Source organism: Molothrus ater, chromosome 3 (assembly GCF_012460135.2).
Source record: "Molothrus ater isolate BHLD 08-10-18 breed brown headed cowbird chromosome 3, BPBGC_Mater_1.1, whole genome shotgun sequence".
Taxonomy (NCBI): domain Eukaryota; kingdom Metazoa; phylum Chordata; class Aves; order Passeriformes; family Icteridae; genus Molothrus; species Molothrus ater.
This window is the reverse complement of record NC_050480.2, coordinates 105,274,276-105,295,856: the sequence shown is the minus strand read 5'-3', so window position 1 is coordinate 105,295,856 and position 21,581 is coordinate 105,274,276. Positions and strand designations below refer to the sequence as shown.

General features: G+C 42.5%; 1 protein-coding gene across 5 annotated transcripts in view; it reads right to left on the bottom strand.

Moving 5' to 3' along the window:
- Positions 1–17,660, bottom strand: part of GRIK2 (glutamate ionotropic receptor kainate type subunit 2) — a 358,260-nt gene extending 340,600 nt beyond the window's left edge. Inside the window, exons 1-2 of one of the 5 annotated variants that reach the window (XM_036379661.2) lie at positions 17,517–17,660; positions 11,912–12,316 (exon numbers count right to left, since the gene is read on the bottom strand). In XM_036379661.2, the coding sequence (XP_036235554.1) occupies positions 11,912–12,026 (115 nt within the window). In that variant the 5' untranslated portion in view covers positions 12,027–12,316; positions 17,517–17,660. Of the gene's footprint in view, positions 1–11,911; positions 12,452–17,516 lie in introns of those variants that run through there. The other 4 variants (XM_054514245.1, XM_036379660.2, XM_036379659.2 and 1 more) reach the window with 4 other exon arrangements.
- Between the last annotated feature and the right edge of the window lie 3,921 nt (positions 17,661–21,581).

Genomic DNA, 21,581 nt, shown 5'->3' with positions numbered 1-21,581 from the left:
CTCCCACTTTTTTTTCTGCATTTGGGTCACCACAGCACAAAAAACCTGTGTGTGTGTGTATGTTTGCACACATTCACACAGAGCTGTACTTGTAAAATCATTGCTGTTTAGTTCCTTTGTTCAAGTCACAAAGAAAACTTTGTGACATTACTTATTTTTGGCAATAATTTGAAAGGGACTTATCAGAAGTACAATAACCAATTGTTAGCATGGATTAGTGAAAATATTTTTTAAGTATACAACCACAGTGGAGTAGAAGACAAAGAGCTTCTAATTTTCTATCCTTATAACCATCAGATAGGTTCTGGTGAGTAGAACACCAGTTGCCTGTAGAAACAAAGTGGAGAAGGCTTCCAAAAATATGTGTTACAACTCCTATAAACTAGAAGATGACAGTAAGGACAAAAAAGGAAATTATTGTGAGCAGACTGCCTGCGGCCACATGACAGCTAAATACAACAGCTTTATCCAACTCAAGCATCTTCCCATGAATGAAAAGAGTAAAAAATACTCTGAAAAGCAAGCCACACTCCTTATTTGACAATAGAGTATAGCTTTACTTTAAATTATATCAAAAGCAGTGTTTAATGAACACTGATGATCCCAGAACAACAGAAATCTACAGCTCAATTTGAACTCTCCAATGTCTAGACACAAAAGGTCACAAATGGACAACACTGAACATGCTCTGACTGACTAACATTGATTTGATCTTTAAATGTGACTTTTCATTGTTTAGGCAGGTTTGAAAAGACATTAGAAAATCTGATTTAATGCATTTTTGAACACATTTTTCTTAGCTGTATCACAGTCACACAGTCAGTTTCTGCAGGCATATTGAATGTCGTGAATGATAGAGTCTGTTAAGATCTGAAGAGATAAGCCTTAATAACATTCATATTTTATAGTCTTTCCTTCTCAAGGACATCCAAACAAATACATATAGCATTACTGGAAGGAAGTCACATGTATCTTTCACAAATTTCCATTTTCTTCCCTCAGTTGCTTACAGATGAGGTATGCGCAGGCCTTACCACTTTTCCTGAACTGACCCCATGCATGCTTCTTTCAAGGGTAAGGAAAGATCAAATCTAGGCAAAACCAGTTTATTTAACTATGTTTCTGCTCTTTATGAACGCATCATACTCAATACTCAATAACAAGCAGAGGGATTTAACCGAACAAACACTTGGTTTAAAAAAAATAAAGCAATGCTTATGTTGTTGAATTATCTGATCATTTTGTCAAATGTTATCTTTATGTTTGATTTTGACTAGACAGAAACAAAAATCTTACTATTTGCACAATTGTATATGGCCTTTTTAAGCAAACAGCATTTTTTTTTCCATTAACCCTCATCAATTCCTTTCTGTTATTTGTTCAGCACTGATGGCCTTCAATTCATCTGCATTATTTTTCTCAAGCCACCTCCATCCCACTTATCAACTTTTTTCTTTCAACAAAATGAAGAGAACAGTGTTGTCAGGACTATCTGGGAGCATGTCCAAGTAGTTCATTGACTGAAATAGATCAGCACCTCAAGGTATGAAGGAAAGCACCAAAAACTTAGCTTTGAAAATGGACTGGTTCAAAAGCACGGTTGTGAAAAAATAGCAAGACATACTTCTTCAATAATTGATATTTTCTTTAAAAAATAAGAGTACCAAGTTTCCTCTCAAATTAGCTATGACCAGTCATTGGCCTTGCATTTGAATTTTGCACAGTAATATTTTCAAAAATCAGATTTAGAGAGTGAGACACCAAACTTCCATTGCTGAAGGGACTAGAAGCATACATGGGTGCCTCAAAACACCAGAGAAAATAGGTATTTATAAGCAGTATGTAAATACTTTTTTAAAATGCATAATCATTAACTTGAAAATGTGGCTGGGGTAAGGTCTTCTTATCATTTGAATAAAAAAATCCCAACTTTGTTAGTATAACATACATGAAAACTGTAAACATTGCTGAAGAGTAGAAATCGGATAAGCAGAGGTTTCAAGTTCAATTCTCTAGGACTCAGTCCTGATATTGGTCATTAAGTGGCACAATAAGAAAGTTGAATTTTAATACTCAAATGCATGCTGATAATCATTACAAGTTCTCTATGACATTTTAAAGCATTTATTTAAATATTTGCTATTAAAATGCATAAAATGTGAACATACATATTCCCATTAATATATAATATATAAAACCTAAAACCACTGTGATTAAGCATTTTAAAAGAAAATTAGTTCTGCTCTGTTAGAGTACTCTTTGTCATTCTAATTTTTCTAAAGTACCTTTTTACCCAAATTCTTAACAAATAAGTATCATGGAATTTCTTTTAAAGATTTCCTACCTTGTAGGATAAATGTTCCAAATATCAGTGAGGTTATTGCTTTAGAAAATAGTTTTCTCTTACAGAATATGTAATCTTTATGTTTGCTACTGTTATTTACATATATTTCTACATAGTACAATGTTTCTGATTGTGTTACAGCATTTGATCAGTAAAACAAATTATTCTATTATTGAACTGCAGTAACCAGTGAGTATACCATTTTCAACTTAAAAAAAAAATCAAAACCAAAAAGCACCATCAGTCAAATATTTTTATCATGTTGAATTTGTTTTATAGTACATGCCTCTATATTGTTAAGGTAAGTAATAACTGAACAACAAATGGAGGTGCAAAAAAAGGGTAGCGTAACTTTAAAAGAAAATTGGGGAAAAAAATTACAAGGAAAGACAGGTCCTGGAATTAGCACCTTTGCTAATGGCAACCAGCACAGGTGGTTTGACTGGAAGAGCATTGTATTCAACATCTCTATGGACCTAATCATGAAACTTAGGAAGAATACTCCATCACCAGTTCATAGAGGCAATGACTGTACCTGGGATAAACTGGCAAATACCCATGAACTTTAACACAATTTCTTCATTTTAGCATGAGAGAAATCTAAGCCATTCTTTTTCTAAACAGCATGCTACAGCTTACAGCTTTGATTCTTATTTCACTTCATATTAACATAAGCCACTCAGCAGAACAAAGAGGATAACCAGACCTCAGGCATACAGCAAGTTATCTTTTGCCAATATTTGATCCACAAATTGTTGCTTTGAATCACTACATATAAGAAACTTTACATAATTTCCTCTCATCCATGGTGTAAATATAAAAGCACACCATCATAAGTCAACTTTGCACTAAACTCTCAAGGACTGTACATCTCTGACAATCTCAATATTTAGTACTGACTGATGATTGAGCACTCACACTAAAAATATAGGTAGAAACAGAAGAATTAATTGGTTTCCAAGTAAGTAGAAGAACTGGCTTCATCAAAGTTTTGCAATCTGAACAGTTGGGGCAGGACTGAAAATACTTGCTTACATGCTTTAAAAAGTGAAAGTCAAATTTTACCATTGTGAACTGTGAGACTCAGATTTTCTTATAAATGTTTCATGCTTACTAGTGTAATTATTTTAATTATGGACTCTTTGGTAAATCATGTCCTAATTGTGCAACTTCTAAATAACAGCATAAATGTGAGTTGATTGATATAGCTGACATATGTTTAGCTCTTGAGCTGATTGAAATAGTTGGTATATATTTAGCTCCCAGGGAAGGACAAAAGCCCAAATGGATGGCAAGTTCCATAAACTAATATTTAATAAATTTACCCAGATTATTACCTAATCATGTATATGCTTTATGTTTAAGAAAAGTTTTTTACATTCAGTATCAATTACCTTAGGACAAAAACATTTTAAAGTAATAGATATTTCTGTATTCAGAGTAATGTAACAATTAAAAACACTGTACTGGACATACATAAGGAACTGTGTATGAAGATGGCACAGTTTTTCAGAGTGAAATATTCCTGCACCTTTTGAAGAAAGCTTGATAAGCTTTATTCAATAAATTTCTGTAAAGTAATCAGTTAAATATATGTGTTCACAAACAAGTCCTCATTTACAGGACTAACTATGATTATCTATTGTGAAAACAAGCACCACCCACTTGCTGGCAAATTTTTAGCAGAATGAACAAGCAGTCTCTGATTCAGCATTTTTGTATCAGGAAGAAACTGATGACCCATTGATATATCATCATCATCATCATCACCAATTTCCATCTGAAAAAAAATTCAATATGTTGTGATGGACACCAAAGCCTGGGGAGAAAACAAAAAACCCCACTTTGACTTCCCCATATTGCTGATTCCATGAGAGACATGGTTCATCTAGCCTAACTTAAGCCATCTTAGAGTTATCCAGCTTAAGTCAACCTTGTCTAATCCTTCTGCCTCTTTCACTCTCCAAATGCTGCAGAGGAGCCCTAAGGCATGGCTTAGACTAGGAGTTTCGTTTCAAGACAGAAATGAGGACTTCCAGATTTTTTACTTTTTCCATGGATTTTCCCAGAAAGTTAGAAAAACAAAGACTTTCCAAGAAAGATGAAAAAAAAAATATTCAAATATACATTCCGTTTTCATATAAGTAATCACTTTCCATTTCACCATTTCAAAATAAATAAGGAAAAAGACAAAGTACGAGGAAAGGATCAAATACAGGATCAAGGTACAAAAATTAAAAAAAAACCCTAACCAAACAAATATTTTTTTCTCAAAATTATTCTGCCCATCCATGAAACCACATTTTTCCATTTGTCTGTAAATATATGATGTTAACCTTTAGCTATACATACTGAAATCAGATAGTATGCTTTTCAAATTAGTAAACAGAGACAAAGTAAAATATAATGATAAAGAAAAATAAGAGAGGGGGAAAAAAGTAATCATAATTTGAATTTAACAACATTTCCTGACAGAAAAATAGGAAAGTTCTCCCTGGACTGTTCTTCTGTCAGTTATGAAGCCTTGTACAAGAATTAATGATTCTAACAATGAGGGGTTTTTTTCATTACAGAAGACTGACAGACACTTGCAACACTCCTAGTTCAATTGACCTCAAATCCAAATAACAGGGGTTTTTTGGAAAAAAATTAGGTTTTAAAGAGTCTGTGAGTGGAAATACAGACTCTTATATAATAAAACAGACATTCAGTTAATGTGCATTAATGTATTTCTCCAAAAATTAAAGTCTCTAAAACCCATAAATGAATTTTCCTTCCAGTGCATGGATAACTAAGTTTACTGTGAACTAAGAACTAACTTTGTGATCTAAACTCTACAGTGCAGCTGTGTTTTAAACTACTCCTACTGTAGCCTCCACTCACAATACCAACAGGGAACCTCTTTTTCTCTGCCCCAGGCAGAAACACCTGGAAGTGGAAACACTTTAAAAAATGTGTTACCTAAAAATGCGTATTTCATTTCAAAGCAACCAACCAAACACATTCCTAGATGAGTTACTGTGTTTCAATAGTATTTTGGACTAGAAGAATAACATTCAAGGAAATCTGAATCATAACTGATCCAAGTCACTTGCAAGTTTTGATGCAAGCACAGCTCTGCAGCAATGCAAAAAGAGAAGTCTTGACTTGAGCATTTGCACCCATTTGTCACATCTAAATTTTGCCTAAAGGAAAAAAGCATGGTGGTTTTAATTCATTAAGAAGTACTTTTTAATGAAATTTGGATTTATGTTTTTTGAGTTTGCTAAGTGTTTTACATAGCTCTACTTCTAACATCTGCTTTATCCAAATCTGGCTGAGCTCCACTATCGGAATAATGATCATCACTTACTTATTCTGTATTCTTTGCATTACTGAGAGCTTTGGCTGTTTAAATTGAAGGTACCCAGTACTTTTTATAACAAAGGAACCAAAGGATTCGGCGGGAAATGGGGCAGGAGTGAGGAGAAGAAAGGGGGGAACATAGCATGGATGGCACGGGACACACACAAAATTATAAGTATTAATATGGCAGTGATCTTTGATTCTCCATATTCCAGTTCAGATGTGACAGCATAATGACATTATGTCATTATGTTATCATGCTGTTTAATCTAATCTTCCAACATACATTACAGCATAACACTATAAAAAGCTTATTCAGGAAAAATTAATTTGCCTTGCAGATTGGGGAGTATGGAAATAAGGCACCCTATATTTTCTCTTTTGCATTATTGACATACCTTCTAGTAATTGTTCCTCTGAAAGAGATTAAAGAGGATGAAGGTTAAAACTCAGAAACAGACAAGGTAAATACATTAAGTAGAGTACAAAGATCTGCTTTATTTACAATGACTACGAAATGTTTGGTTTGTTTTTTTCCCTAAATTGAGGGGATTTTCTCTGGTATAAAATAAATACATAAATAAATGGGGGAAAAAACCTCTAAATCTTAACTAATAAAACTAAACTCTAATATCTGAGTTTAGAAAAATCTCCTTTTCTCTAGTTTTTTATTTCTGGTGGCAGAAACCATTTATTTCAGCAACCACATTTAAACTGGAGCATTACTTGAACATTGGATCTCTTCAAAGGACAAGTAGCAGTCAGTAAGAAGCAAGTTATCAGTAAGAATAAGCAGTCAGTAAGAATGCAAGCTATCAGGCAATTGTGTGAAAATCATTTTATGAGACTATTGGTGTTCCAAACACTGGGTGAAAGGATCTGGGGATATTCCAGAAAGCCCACACAGATGAAAGCTTTCTTAACCTACATTAAATCTTGATAATGCAATAATGAGTATTTTAAAAGGATAAGTCTAATTCCCCTATCTAGTGCAATAAAGACTGTATACAGCTAATCAGCTTTGCCCTTTCAATTAAACTCGTCCAGGACGTTCTATGTAGTCAGCACCCTGAATGAGTCATTAAAATTCTCGTTCTGTAAGAGTTGTGTGCAGTGCACCGTTGTTTCTAAATTCCATTAAATCCAAACGGTCTTTATCGCCCCATGACCACTGTGACTTCAATCAGCCAATTTAATTACCTTACAAAATTGTCAGCAGAAGCAGTAAAGAAAAACAGGAAGGGTTGTGACGTTATCAAATTGAAATCTTCCTCTGTGCTGTTTAATCTAGACCAGTCAATAACAATGCTTCTCACCTCCTTGCTGCCTTCCCGAGGCTCTTAACCTTACTCTTCTTTCAAAGATTCCTGTTGTTGTATGTAAGACTGATTTTGAACTCATCTTCGTGAGGATGTTAACAGATATTGAAAGATGCTTCTCCTTGGCAGTAAATTTTTCATTGACTCTGAATGCTGGACTTGCCAAGACACAGACCCCCGAGGGCTGCCATGAGAGTTTGGCTTGCAGATTTTCATCACACTCTTGATCGGAAGGCAGACTGCCTTCCCCACTCAAACAAGATATGTACATTTTTTTGTTTCTCTCAAATAGAGGCAGAAACCTTACCTTCTCCCACTAAAAGGATGTCAATGAAAAATCCAAAGGAAAGAAAGTACATATCCAGGAGGTTTAATGCAACTCACTTAAGAAAACTGCACTCGATTACCCAGCAGGTATTTTTCACTTGACCTCTTGTCTCACACATCTGCGCAGAGCTCGTTCCCACTGCTGTGCCATGACTTCGCTGGTTTTAATTGCTACAATTTTAAAATGGTCTCCTGAATCCCAGAACCATGTGTTTTGACACCCAGTGTCACCTCCACAGGCAGTGGATGCAGTGAGACAGCCTCTTCTCTGGTTTTACCACCCTCGAGCTCATAAAAACAATTATATGGAGATAAACTCAATCTGTTTGAGACAAAGGAGCTCAGCTAAGTGCCATGTCAGATGAAACCCATGCGAAATCTTCACAGAGGAAGACTCAAACGTCTAGCAATTACCCTCTGGGGGTTCCCACAAAGAAGTTGAAAAATGAGGGGGATTTTTTCTAAATCATGAAGAGTACATTATTTTATAATGCTTGATTTGCTATGATTATTATTTTATGTAGGGCAACAGGAAAGTGCTAGCCATCATGAGGACTTGGTGTAGTATTAAAAAAAAAATTTAAAAAATAGTCACTAGTAAGAAATGCTTCTGGTGAGAGTTCAAAACTCTTCCTTTTTCCTTTGAAAAGTTTTTTCTATCTCTCTCGACTTTTTTTTGCTTTTAAGCTGGAAGAAGCCGCATGCACGCACACACCCTTCCTTTGTAGCTCATCGTAACACAAAACATTCAGCTCCCTCTCTCATCTGCTTCAAGTCAGGCAACTCCAAAGCACCAAAAAGTCAAAACTACAGGTATATGCCTCTACTTGTCTTTACCCTTCTTGAATGTCCTGAAGAAAATAAAACATCACACAAAGTGGGTTAAAACTTATCAGGTAAGCGAGCACCCTGCAGTGTAGATCTTTAGTCTTTCACCACATTTCCAGGAATAATGAGAGCAAATACAGTGGCCAAACCTCTTTCACCTTCCCGTCACAGGTCTCTCTTCACACCTTTGCTGTAGGAAAGAGGAGCTGCTCACAGCAGTAGAGACAAGGCCGGAAACGAGCAGTTGAAATTTAAAAAGGGCATTTTAGAGTGCTCCAGACTTCAAAGTACTGACAACCAAGCTCCATATAGTGGTAGTAGGTGGGGAAAAAAACGGGGTTTAAATAGCCCAGGCGCTTACTGCCTTGGGCAAGACAAGGGGTGGGTTTCTGAAAACACAGGCGAGCAATTATAGGTGTTTGACACCTCTTAATGGGCTTGTTAATTCAGCATTTCGGGGACAGGTGTTGAGATGCCTTTAGGAGGTAAGGGCAGACCGAGAAAAGCAGTCCGACGTACCCTGCCCCACGTCATGGGCAGAGGGGCCGATCGGCTGGGTTCTGGATCTTCCGAGTTCCCTGGAATTTCTTGGGCGCCGCTGCCATGGGTCTGAGTATACGTAGGAGCAGTGAATCGGAAAGCTACGAAATGTGATCCCCGATAACGTAAAGGAAGTGCTAGCGGTCACGTATTTGGGTTTTTGTTCAGTGCCAAGTGATAAGGAAAAGGTTTCCATCACACTTAGCACAGCGGAGAGACAAATACTAGGCTGCTGCTTTTCTCCCTCGTCAAGGTGGGACTTATCCTTTTATCCGCATCAGTGGTTTGGGGCTGGTCCCATCTGACACCCTCGAGTACCGTATAGACAAACCTCACCTCCAGCGCTCCCTGGGCTCGCTTGTGGGAAACTGTTCAGAAAGGGCAAGGAAGGGAGCTTGGTGGCATGGCCCATGAAGCAATGTGGCACTCAGGAAGGGCGCCTGGTGTGATGCCCAGCTCCAGCAGCAGCAACAGGCAGGCGTCCAGATGCCTGAGCAAGTGTCGCTGTGGAGGGAAGGATGCCGTCGCACCAGCCTCTCTCCGTGTTTGCTCCATAAGGTTCAGACAGAAATAACCTTCCGAATCTGACAAATAGCCCAGGCGGTTCGACTTCCCTGTGTGGTTGCTAAAAGGTAGCTTTAGAGAGAGAGGGAGGGAGAGAAAGGACATGCTGGCTAGTCCCAACAATGAGAGGAGCCGTGGGAAGGACAATGCGAATCCATGGTGGCTAATTTGCACAGGAGGAATGAGGGGGCTGCAGCTCTGGCAGGCTTCAAGCTCTCCCCTGTTGCCATAGCACTGCTGGCTGAGAAAGAAGAGCCGGGGGCTGGCAGGCTGCCTTCTGGAGGGAATCTCCTCAGCTCCCCCTTCTCCTCGGGAAGGACTCCGCGGCATTCCGTCCTCTTGGTCGCAAGGACATCCCAAAGGGACTGATAGCACGAGAACCCAGAGGGGGCGGTGGGGCATTCCCCCTCAGAAATAACCAAAGCTTTTCCGCAGCTCAATCCCTGCTCCCTCCCTCCACCCTGATATTCCCTACGTAGAGACAGAGATGTCAGCCTTTGGAGAAGGTGTGGAAGTTCTCCCGTGGTCACAGACAGAGTGAGTTAGCCTGGACCAAGCTAAATCCAGATTTCTTTAAAACAGAGATGTGCAACAGGCCCGGATAAGAAAGGCAAAAGTCTTCCTGTTCTTTTCACGTCTAACATTCTCCACAACAAAATAAACTTATCAACTGCTCCGTACCTACTTTTAGTGTTCAGTGATGGTTTGGCGACAATTCTTTTCAAAGACAGGCAAAAGCAGGCAGAGATGTAGAAACTGATTTCTACTTCGCTAATTCAAACAGTGGAGTGAGCACAACTCGTTGGCCAGCTGTGTGACCAGGAAACAGCTGGGAAGGGAAGTTAGCCCAGTGAAACATACGGATGCACCACCATGTCACTGGGTAGCAGAGACGCGCTGCATCACCTTTCAGCCGCGGGGTTATTTATTGCTCTAACGCTTGCCAGAGCGCTGCTCTCCAGGGCTGTCTCTAGGGGTACACCGGACTGACACTTCAGAGGGAATGCCGCTCTAAAGAAGGAAAGTCCACCTCTCGCTAGTGCCGTGACCAGGAGGATGTTTGTTTACACAGCTATAGCTGAAAGTAACTCGGGCTCCTAGAGACAGACTCTCGGGGCCCGTGGAAAGACAGACAGCCGGCCAGTGCCATATTACAGGCATCCCAGCGCTAAATTCACGGCGATGATTATGGATCAGACTGATTGCAAAGCAGACCCCGCAGTGATGTACGGGCCCATTTAGCCATGTCCAAAGAAACAGGCATTCCTGAGGACGGTTGCTAAGAGCAACGTGCCATAAGCACCACCTTTAGACCAGATGGAAGCAGAAAAAAAAAAGTGCTGCTAGGAATTCAGAGATTGGTAACAGCCTGGTGACTTTTTAATCATTACTCACCTTCCCCTCCATATAAAACTGTGTGCGGGGGTGCTGAATTAAATTAAAATAGATACAAACCAAGGCATTATTCCCAGGCAAAGGCAAGAGATTTCTGTGCCCCAAAGAAATGGATGCAGTGGCTGCCTCAGTTTATCGCGGACAGCGGGAATGCGGGAGATCCGCTCTTCCTCCGGCCACCCGTGCTGTCGGCAGGCACAGAGAATGCTGCTTGTATGGGGGAGCAATTTTCAGCCTGTCCCTTCCTGGCCGCCCCCCCGTCGCGGCTCACCCGCGGCTCACGCGGGCGACCAGGAGGATGCAGATTCGGGGCTCCCATCGTATCTCACCCCGGACTAGCACCGAGGGACATCCTCGGCCGTACAGACCCCTTCGGACCTGCTTTCCGAACTTTTCGTCCTGCCCTTCCTCGCTGCAAAACTTCTGTAGGGGATGCAGCGGCTGGAATTTGTCCCTCGCTTGCTTGCTTAGACACACGAACATGCGCGCTTGCACAGGCAGAGCTCTTAAGGTTAGTGCCCTGGTCCAGCTGGGATATAGCCCTTAAACTGTAAACCCTCTCTATTCTTGAAATGCCATTCTGATCTGCTTGCTTTTTTTTTTCTTTTTCCCGGGAGCGGGAGGAACTCCTACAACTTTCCTCGCATAGAAAAGCTGTGCTTTTGAGAGGTACCGCAAAAGCTCTTCCCCGAGCACAGCTCAAGACATAAATCATCTCTTCTCTAACCTTAAACGCCACTCAAATGTCAAGCAAACAGACAGATACTTCAAAGGAAATCAGCCCAAAGGTCTCAAATCACAGCGTTACGCCCGCACGGGATCGGCTCGGGGGGATCAGAGACGGGCGGCCGAAACTTAACAACTACTTGACAGATTTTCAACTGATCAATCACCGTATTAGCCCTGCTTTCCCCTGCTAGGGAAACAATAAAGCAAAACAATGGAAACAATTACGAGGAAGCCACACAAGCTGCGCAGAGCCTTAGGCAACCACGTTCGCCAGTCTTTTTTCTATTGTTATTATAATTATCATCACCATCGTGCCGTTACTACGGCTACAATGAGCAGCAGCGACAGAAAAAAAAATCACACAGCAATTCATCCTTCCGGATGCAAAATAAAGAGGGACTTCGCTGCCCGACTCCGGCAGCACGTCCCAGCTCTCCCCCAGCATCCCCTTCTGAGTCAATCCTACGCACATCACATTCAGGCTTAAACACACAATGAAAAAAGTGTCGGGAAATCTTACCAAATCTTAATACATGTGTGGTTCCTTGAGAATATCCAATCCACAGTAAGCAAAGAAGGAGTCTAATGGTGCATCTGAAGACTGAATTAGTTACAATACGGGAAATAATCTTCATGATGTTTCTATGCACACACGCGCTGCCTTACTTCCCCCTTCTAAGCCGTCAGGTTTCCCGGTAGGGTGAGAATGAGGATACGCAAACTGGTGGCCCTCAGACACGATCACGGCATGGTCACAGAGAGAGCAGAGAGTCTACGCTTCCCAAACCCATTAGCAATCCCTGCATGTTCTTCATTCACTGCGCCAAGGAGCAACCTTCAACTGCAAGGAATGGTGGGACATCCATGTTAGTCGGGGGAGAATCCTTGAGAAATCCAAACACACACAGCGTCCAGCCGAGTAAACCTGGGAGGCGAGAAAGGAGGAAAATCAATAGGTAATCCAGCTCGAGAGATCGCTGAGGTACCGCCACATAGCGAGCGCCCGCGTTTCACTGGCGGAGCTTTTGCCGTGCTCCCATTCTACTGCACTGCTGCACAGCTTCTGACGCGAAGCCAAGATTAAGTGAGAGAAATTGAGATAGCTCTTCTCTGCTTAAGGCTGCCTGCCAGACAGCCTTCCCAATTTCTATTATGCAACCGATCTGATCGCCTAGCTTTGTCGGAGGGGAAAAAAAACCAAACCCAGCTCGGTTATATTTACATGCTTCTTATTGTTATTAGTTATTCAGTTGTTCTGAACAATGGCTATAAGGAGCGGGGGGGGGGCAGGGGAGTGGGGGGGAGTACTGCTGGAAGGGAGAAGGGAATCGGTTGTGTGAAAATCAATTCCTGTATTTCAATAGCTGACTGCTTGGGTCGAGATCACTTAGCTTTGGAGTTGTGAAAGAGAAGGCTGACAACAAAGTCATGCTGGTTATGACAGTAACATTCAGGTTTGGGGAAAAAAAAAATTTACAATCATTAACTGTTACTCATTTTAGTGCACGAAGTAGGATAAATGCTATGGCTTGTGTACTGACTGTCCCTAGGAACTTGCTCCGGACTCAGTGATAACGGAGCACCAGGCTGCTTTTGCAAGGTAACAGGAATCAGCAGCGCTGGAACAACCTTGTTGAATGCACAGACCTGTTTCACTAAACTTGCTTGAAATTGCAGTGTTGCTTAAAAGACAGTAACTAGGGGATTAACTAGTTTGTGATTTTCACTTTATTCTGCCACTCTTATTTTGCACTCTGCTTTCCCTTCACTCCAGTGTTGTGGAAATGTTGCTGTTCCTCCCTATACTATGATCTACGTAGTTTGTCATTTTGCTGTCCTCAGTGAGAACAACAGCATTTCCCAATTTGATAATGGGATACTGAGTTTATATCTGGAAATGCAGCCACAGATTTTTGGGTTTTGATCAAGTGTTCCAAAGAAGATAAACCCATTCTGTGGACTACTTTAGATTTTCCTTGGAAATGCAATTAGTTGTGTGTCTGCATCCACTGAAATACATTAAACCAGGACTGTCAGACTTTGCAATCTAAGTCAGGATTTGCTGATCCTGCTTGAGCTTTACTACAAACACTGAAATATAATTTCTGTATTTCCCATCAGGAAAATGAATTAATTTTTTTCCACACTCCTCCTACAGACATCTTTTGTCTCCTTTATCTCCCTCCTTTGCTTTTCATTAATAAAGAAAATATCACTAGGAGCCTTTCCCCACAGATACATACAGAAGAACATAGAATAAACCTGACTTTACAGACGTAAATACCAATGATGCCAAGCTAATGAGAACACTCTGTGAAATCTATCAGAAGCAGAGCATGGCAGAGGTCAGTTACAGTTTATTCTTCATTAACATCTGTGTGTTGTAGACCTTTAAATAAGTAACAGCAGCATTAGGATTATTACTTGTAGTGTTTGTGCTCTGTACCCCTAGAAGTGTTAGCAATTCTAAGTAACTTTTTATCATTTTGCCTTACTGATTTCCTCTGCACACTTTTACTTAAAATACTGTAAAATGCTGATGAAAAGAAATGTACAGTCTGCGAGAGGATTATTAAACATCATTGATTTTTTTTTCCTTAAGATGGAGGCATAACTGCAGTGTCAAAAATAAGTATCATGAATGGCTAGTTCTGCAGCCTAGCAGGGAATTCAATCAGACGATTTGACTATTGGAGCACTTTAAAAAGAACACCTAGTGTTAAAAGCAAGGATATCTAGCGACTCCTTCAGTTCACACTTAGAATAGTAAAAAATGCAGAGAGCTGCTTTTTCTTCTATTTACTATTTCATTTATTCTCTTCTACTGGTTTCTATTTTTTCATAGTCCAAGGAGAAATAAAACCAACCCACGTGAACACTGTGAAAGTTCATTGCCTCCCTCCCTGTTGTTGCTCAAATAAAGGATATGATCGAGATAGGTTTTTAATGCTCAGGTGCAGCATGCAGTCTAACCGGATTTTTTTTATTTTTTAAATTTTGTTTTGGTGAGAGTTTGAAATATAATATTCGTCGTCAGGTTTAGCACATTAAACAATACATGAACTTTGGACAAAGTGACTCCTGTTACCAGTTTGATTTTTCTAAGCTCTCTTGGAAAAAAAAATACAGCTACCTGTAATCTCAGCCCAACAGGGCACCTAACTCACGGAGGCGTTTAGAACTGGAATCATAAAACAACTTGTGGTTAATTCATTCCTGCTACTATTAAACACTCAGCAGCCCACGCTGCAGCCCCTGGTCTGACGCCTGAGGCTCACACCGAGTTTCCTTCCCCCCCCGCCAGCCCCCGCCGGCGGCAGCGGCCTCAGCACCGCGGACAGCGCCCGGAGCGGCCCCGGGCGGCCCCTTCAGCACCGCGGACAGCGCTCCCGGCCGCCCCCCGCCCCCGCTTCAGGTGCCAAAACGCCTGGGGGTTTTACCCTTTCCAGTCATGCCACAGTGAGGAAAGGAAATGAAAATCTGTTATCGGGTTCTTTAGAGATATATATTATGTCCTCTATTATGTTAGCTAGCCAGCTATTTTATGGCATTTTATGGATCAGAAAAAGTACCGATGTCCTCCTTATCTACTATCAGACATCACCTAATGCTCTGTATTAACATTCCTCCCCCTTCTTTCAAACCCTAGCTCCCACCTTGAAAAAAAGTCGTAGTTAGCCCAGAAATATTTTCTCAAGAATACAAGTCCCTTATATAAAAAAATTAAATCTTACAAGACATCAGATGTTTAGAACTCACTAAATATTTGGTGACTGAAGATAACTTATAGACTATATAACTGGCTAAAGCCTCAGTCTTCTCCACCCTAGACTCCTTTTCTGTTATTTGGACTTTAACTCCACTTCTTCTTGATGAAAAAGAAAAGGATACTTTCTTGCATCCTCCAGACTGGTTTCAACGTGAAAACAGGTAAATATTCTTAGTGCCTTCAATATTTCTTTCCCTGTGAGATGTGCAATTCAAAGTCTGGAAATCCCTAATAAAATGTCATGGTAGATAAGCTGGTCTTCTGTTTTGAGATCTTGTCACCACTCTTACACAGCTCTTTTCATATTAAAGTCTGTATGAAACTGCCCTCTGCACTTCAGTGATCATCAGCTGGGAAATCTACAATTCCTTGGATATATGTTTTGATTTGTTTGGTCATTTACTGTAGACATGGTGGTAACACACCTCCAATACACAAGGACATCTTTAATACACAGGGCTCTGTTCAAGTGTAGCTGATATGAAAAATAGTAATCCAGCTATAGACAGGGAGAGAAGAGACAGTCTGAGGCCTTACATCTTTTCTGGGTAATAAAAACCTGCTGCAGTTTTAGCTGTGTGTCAAGTATAAATGGTGTACATTATGTACATAATGTTTCATTTGGAAAGGGGAGATATGTGATTCTGATTACCTTACTATATCAGAGCTTTTCCCATCAGATCTAATTTTTATGTGCTGTTATCATTATAAAAGTTAACCAGTTCCAGCTAGCTGCCACCTACTGGGATGTATAGTTTTATCATATTACTTTAAAAAGGAATGGGCTTTTATTTTCAGGTCATAGCTGTGCCTCTAAGAACAGATAGTGAGGCTTTTATATCACGTAATGTACTATTTTGACCTCTCACAACAACAGCTGCTATAAATTTAATGTATGTACAACATATGGTCCCCCAAATGTTTCTCGGACATTTTTCACCAAATCCTTGCAAACGTTTCGGATTCACATGCCACCACAGTCCTCCTGCTGTTGCAATCTGGTGTGAGGAGAGCCACAGCTTACTGCAACACCTGACCAGCATCTCTAGATCTCTAGAATCAAGTATTGCAGCTTTGCTGACAAAGCAGTAACACAGTCCTCCCCTCTAAAACGTTTGCCAAAGTATTCAAATGAATGTTGATATTATCATTTAAAACAAATTGCGGCCCACTGGCACTTCACTCCCACCAGCTATAAAAAAAACCCCGTAGGTCCTTCTCTGTTTGTTATTATCTCAGTCCAAATTTACAACCAAGTTTCTGCTGCGCCAAAGATTAATGACATTTTAAGATGGTAATTAATTTTTAGCTAGTGGAAAGTCTTGTATTCTAATTAATGAAGTGAGTGTGCAATAGACTTTCTTGTTCAGGCACTTTTGAGTATCACAGCAATGCACTTTCCTAGCAAGTTTTAAGCAGCAAAAACAAATACTTCTGACATGATCTACAGATCAGCCTTTGGTCCCTTCAGCTTCCTTTGGGTTTGGGGAAGCTGTGCAAGATTTTTGGGGGAAAATGATGATGCTTTATGCTTTTCCTGCTGTACTGCCCCAAAAGTTTCTAAGGAGAATGTGAAGAGAGGTTTCCATTACAATCTATTCATTCCTTCTCGGTGCACGCAAGGCTTTTGCTATCATGCCTGCACTCCGTAGGCAGGAATGCCTCTTGCTTTCCAGAGAGTGTCAGCGCCCTGGCTACTTTAGCGATGGATGCTCCCCCAAAGAATGCTGATTTTGTTCAGAAATAAATGACAGGGCTGCCCATAAGCCGAAAGGGGGACTGTCTGCGCTGTGCGGTGGGGGCCGGGTAGGGGCAGGAGGAGACCTTACGGAAGTAGAGACTGCTGTCCACCCACAACTCTAGCGAAGTTAGAGCCCGGTTTTCACCTCCGCTCCCCCATGAGAGCGGGGGGCACGTCCTCAATGCAGCCCGTTCGGCCTCCCTGAGCCCGGCTCGGGAGCCACGCTCCGGCTGCGGGAGGGAGTTCCGGGCCACCCGGAGAGCACCGGGCGAGGGGCATCGGGGGCTGCGCTGCCCTGGCCTCAGCTCCACTTTCAGCGTGGGGACAGCGGCGGCTCTGACGATGCGGAGCAGCGATGGAAGGAAGACAGGAAGCCGACAGGTCTGCTGTCCCCACAGCGAGGGACAGACCCGGGCGGCAACAGCGCTCGGGTCGGCCAGCTCAGCGCCCGCCTTTGCCCTGAGACAGCTGGCCAAGAGCCATCGTGGTGTGCAGCCCTCGGCGCGACGCGGCCACGGTGCATCCCCCGCCACCCCCGGCCCCCCCGCAGCCCCTCACTGCCATGCAACCCCTCCGGCCGTGGCGGCCAGCCGGAGACCCGGGACATTCTCCTACCTTGAGTTGAGGGAGGGGAATCGGGGAGGGAGAGGAAGGCGGAGGCGGGGGAGGAAGGGCGGTGGCAGGACGCCGGGGACAGCCCGGGCTGCGGTGCAGCCGGCGTCCGGGCACCACTGACGGTGGCGGCAAGCGGGGAGGGAGGGAAGGAGGGAACGAGGGAGGAGGGAGAGCGAGAAGGAGGGAGGGATAGAGGGAAGGGAGGAAGGAGGGAGATCCGCCTCCCTTCGGGAGCGCTGCACAGCGCCCTTTAAAGGAGCAGAAACCGCTTTCTCTACGGCCGCCAGTGCCCGCTCCCCGCACGGCCAAGTCTCGCCGGTGCCCGCCGGCCAGCGCTGGGCGCAGCGCTTTCCCCCCGCGCCGTCGCCCGAAGAGCCCGAACTCGCCGGGCAGCGAGTATTCGCGGCGTTAACAGTCCAAGCTCCCAACTGGGGTCCCCGAGCCCGTTTTGTGAACGCGGAGAAAGTGGGAGTAGGATCCTGCCGCCTGTGAAACAGCTTCAGAGACCCCTGCCCGTCCCCATTCTTCCCCTTGGATGCGGGGGTGAGTGGAGTGCTCCTATCTCAGACTGCGGGGGTGCTAGGAAAAGCTTCGGCTGCTTCTCGGCTTGTTGTCATGCTGAAACCCGCTTGTCCCCACTCCTTCCTTGAACTAGCGGGTACTAAGCTCGGGCACTTCCCCGGGCTGGAAGAGGATCCAGGGAGTGGGTGACCACATCTGTCCCAGCAGCCCCCCTCCCCCCGCCCCCGACTCGCTCCTAAGCGTCAACGCTGCGGGAGGGGGGCTCTGGTAGAAGGACCAAGGCCTCCCTGGTGAATTGGGCTGGGAAATGTGCCGTCCGCCCCGCCTTGCGGGAGTGCCAATGATTTCCTCCCTCGCCCAGCCGCACTCGCCCCCGCAGCGCCACAGGCGTCTCTTCGCCTCTTGTGAGCTTCTCCCGATTTTGTTTCGTGACTCGGACATGCCTTGAAGAGCTGCAGGATTTCCCCTGCGCCTCCCCCTCCAGAGCGCAGCCTTCTCGAGGTCTGACCTCTAGGCAGATGTGATGAGCAATTTGACAGGAAAATCCCCGTGTCCTCGCCTTTCCCTCACGGAAAATTCCTGTTCCCGGATCCTTCGGGGGAGCGCAGCCCGTACCCCACAAAGGATGCTCAGGCGTCGCCCCGCTTCATCTACCCAAGCGACAAACCGGTTATCAGAGGCGGGAGGGGAGGGCTCAAAAAACGCTGAAGAGATGGGGTTGGAGCGGGTGGGGGTGGGTGACTGAAAAGCTCCTATAATTAAATAAACAGCAGAGTTGTTGTGCGAAGTAAATAAATAGTCAATGATCCCATTGTGGAGCCGAGCGCAGGCGGCACAGATTGCGACGGGCTCGCAGCGATTGGGCTCCGGCCGCTGTGACTTGCAGCTTAATCGGTCCCACAGCACATCCCTTAATTACTTGCAGCACACTTCCATGGCCGACAAAAAACTCATTAGTCAGTTCATTTGCCTGAAGCGGTAATGGAGATAACTCTTGTTAAAAGCAAACGCAGTGCTAAAGCAAAGCGCTTCATGCCACCCAGGGCGGTGAAGGGAGCTGGGCAGGAGGTTGTTTCTCCAGGAGTCCAGGACTAAGCGGGTCGCGGGTGGAAAACTGAGCAGAAGAACGTCGTGGAAAGCTGAGTTCTGTGCGATCCTGCAGGAGGGAAAGGAGTGGCGGGGATCGCCACAGGAGTAACCAAGTCATCTCCACGATCTCCGGGGACAGCAAGGCAGGTTAACGCTGCAAGACCAGCCACAGGGTGGGAAGTATATGAGGTCGGATGAGCAAATGCTTGTGCAAGCACTTATTCGGTGATTTCGTCCCTTTTTGTTTTATCACTGACTGCTTTTGCATTGTTACTTACTATCCAGAGTTTTCTGACCAAAGAACAAACAGAGAACAAGTCAAACATAAAAAGTACATGAGTCAAAGCTGTCACTCTAGGATGACAGAAAGGAAGACAGGGGAAGAAAAGGGGTATGGTTCTAAAATTGTAGATGGATTGTGTAATACCCTCATGTATTCACTTCAACTCAACTACATTGATGTAGAGCCTTTTCCCTTGTTGCCTGGGTTACATATCTGTCCAGACATTAAATTCTCAATGCTTTCTCAGCCAACAACAGTTTATCAAGAATTAGGTCCTCTCTAACAAGAAAGAGGTTCCCAGTGCCACCAGTGCTGTTGTCATTAGCTATTGTTATCTATTATTCAGGGCATTCAGGGACTTTACATATGTCTCATTAGTACTCAAATGAGGGATACTGGAGCAGGAATGTTGGATGAACAAGCCTAAGATCACGCTGCAAGTCAGGGACATAATGGGAAGACAGTCTGTGATTGTAATTTCTCAAGTGTTGACTATTGCAAAACTACTTCATTTCAATATTGACAGAACTTCTCATGTTTCTTCCCAGTTACACTGAAGGAACTTTGAACTTTATCAGTATTGACTACTAGAAAGAAACAGGAAAGTACAGACTCAGTTTGTCATTATCCAAAATGAGATGTACCAGAGAATTTGCTACACAAGGTCCTGGACTCTAACAAGAAAAAACAAAGCAAAACAACACAAAAACAACAACAAACAACCAAAACAAAACCAAACAAAAAAGACAATAAACAGATAAACAAAATCTCACAACCTCCCCAAGCCAGCCCCCAAACTTCTTTACTTGCTTGCTTGTTTTATTGTTGACTATTTTAATTGCAATTTATAAATTTATCAAATACGAGTATACATGTCAACATAACACCATCCATTTAAAACAATTTTTATAAAAGCCAATAAGAATTTACCCCATTAAAAGTAAACACATCTGCAAAGATCTTTGTGAGAATGGTTTTTGAGTTTGTTTGGTTTTCTCAGTATTATTTTTAAACATTTTAAATGAAATTATCTGGGTTTATTATATTCCCATTAGGTGCATTTACACCTCATAGTTAGGAGTAATGTAAACTTGTAGCCTAATTCCTTTAAGCCTCCCAAAATGAAATTACCAAAGGATGACAGATTCATCCTTTCCTCGCAGAAATCTATCACTAGTACCCAGTAAATCTGAATATTTAATACTTTTTTCTTTACTGCTTTGTCTTTCCACTTAGGTCAGCTATGATAACACACACACTGACTGAATTTAAGATCTTTCAAAAGAGTTTCCATCAAATATTTTTTACAATGCCAGATCTACAAAGCCCCCCAACCAACAAAAACAACAATATTTTAGGGATTCTGTATGCTGTGGCTTAACAGCCCTAAACAGATTCTGTCCAATTTAATGACCCAAATCTGAGGACTGACATTTGTTCAAGATGTGTGGTTCACAGCTTGTGCCCTGCCATAGAAAACACTGATTAAAACCTTTGGGAATTCAGATTGCAGACAACTGAGTTTTTTGTTCTTTCTGCCAGCCATTGTTTTAATTTTTTTTACCCTCTTGCAGTTGTGAACAATATTGTGTGGCCTTTCAGGAAATCTGTCTCCTACTGCTATGACAAAGATTTTTGGTACATCTCATGGGCAAAGAAAGAATTATCCTCCCAAATGTTGCCTTTTCACAGCTTTTAATAATGACCTTGTATACTCATATTCTTGGTGAAGCTGGCTGCATGTATCAAGCCATGTCTCTTCAAACAGAAGAATGAGTCAAAGCAGGATGGAATAAAAACAAAAAATCTGTCTAAAAAAAACAAATCCCTTTTCTGGTATTACCCACTTGAGGGAGACAGTGAGCCATAGGTTATATCCATATGTCAGTTTGACGGATCACATACAATATTGATGAGGAATTTGTACCTCATCAATAACCTGTGTTATTCACGTGCTATTGCTAATTTTAAAAGTACCATTCTGTGTGACATAGCAGGCATGATGTTTCACATAGTGCTGCATCGATCTGTACATCAGACAGTTTTCTTCTCTTTTCTTCTTGCCTAGCAAGGTGGAATCATGCAATGACTTTTGCTGATAGGAACATCCAGACTCTTTCAAGATGATATTCCATAACTCTAGAATTAATATCTTGCATTCGGACTACCTT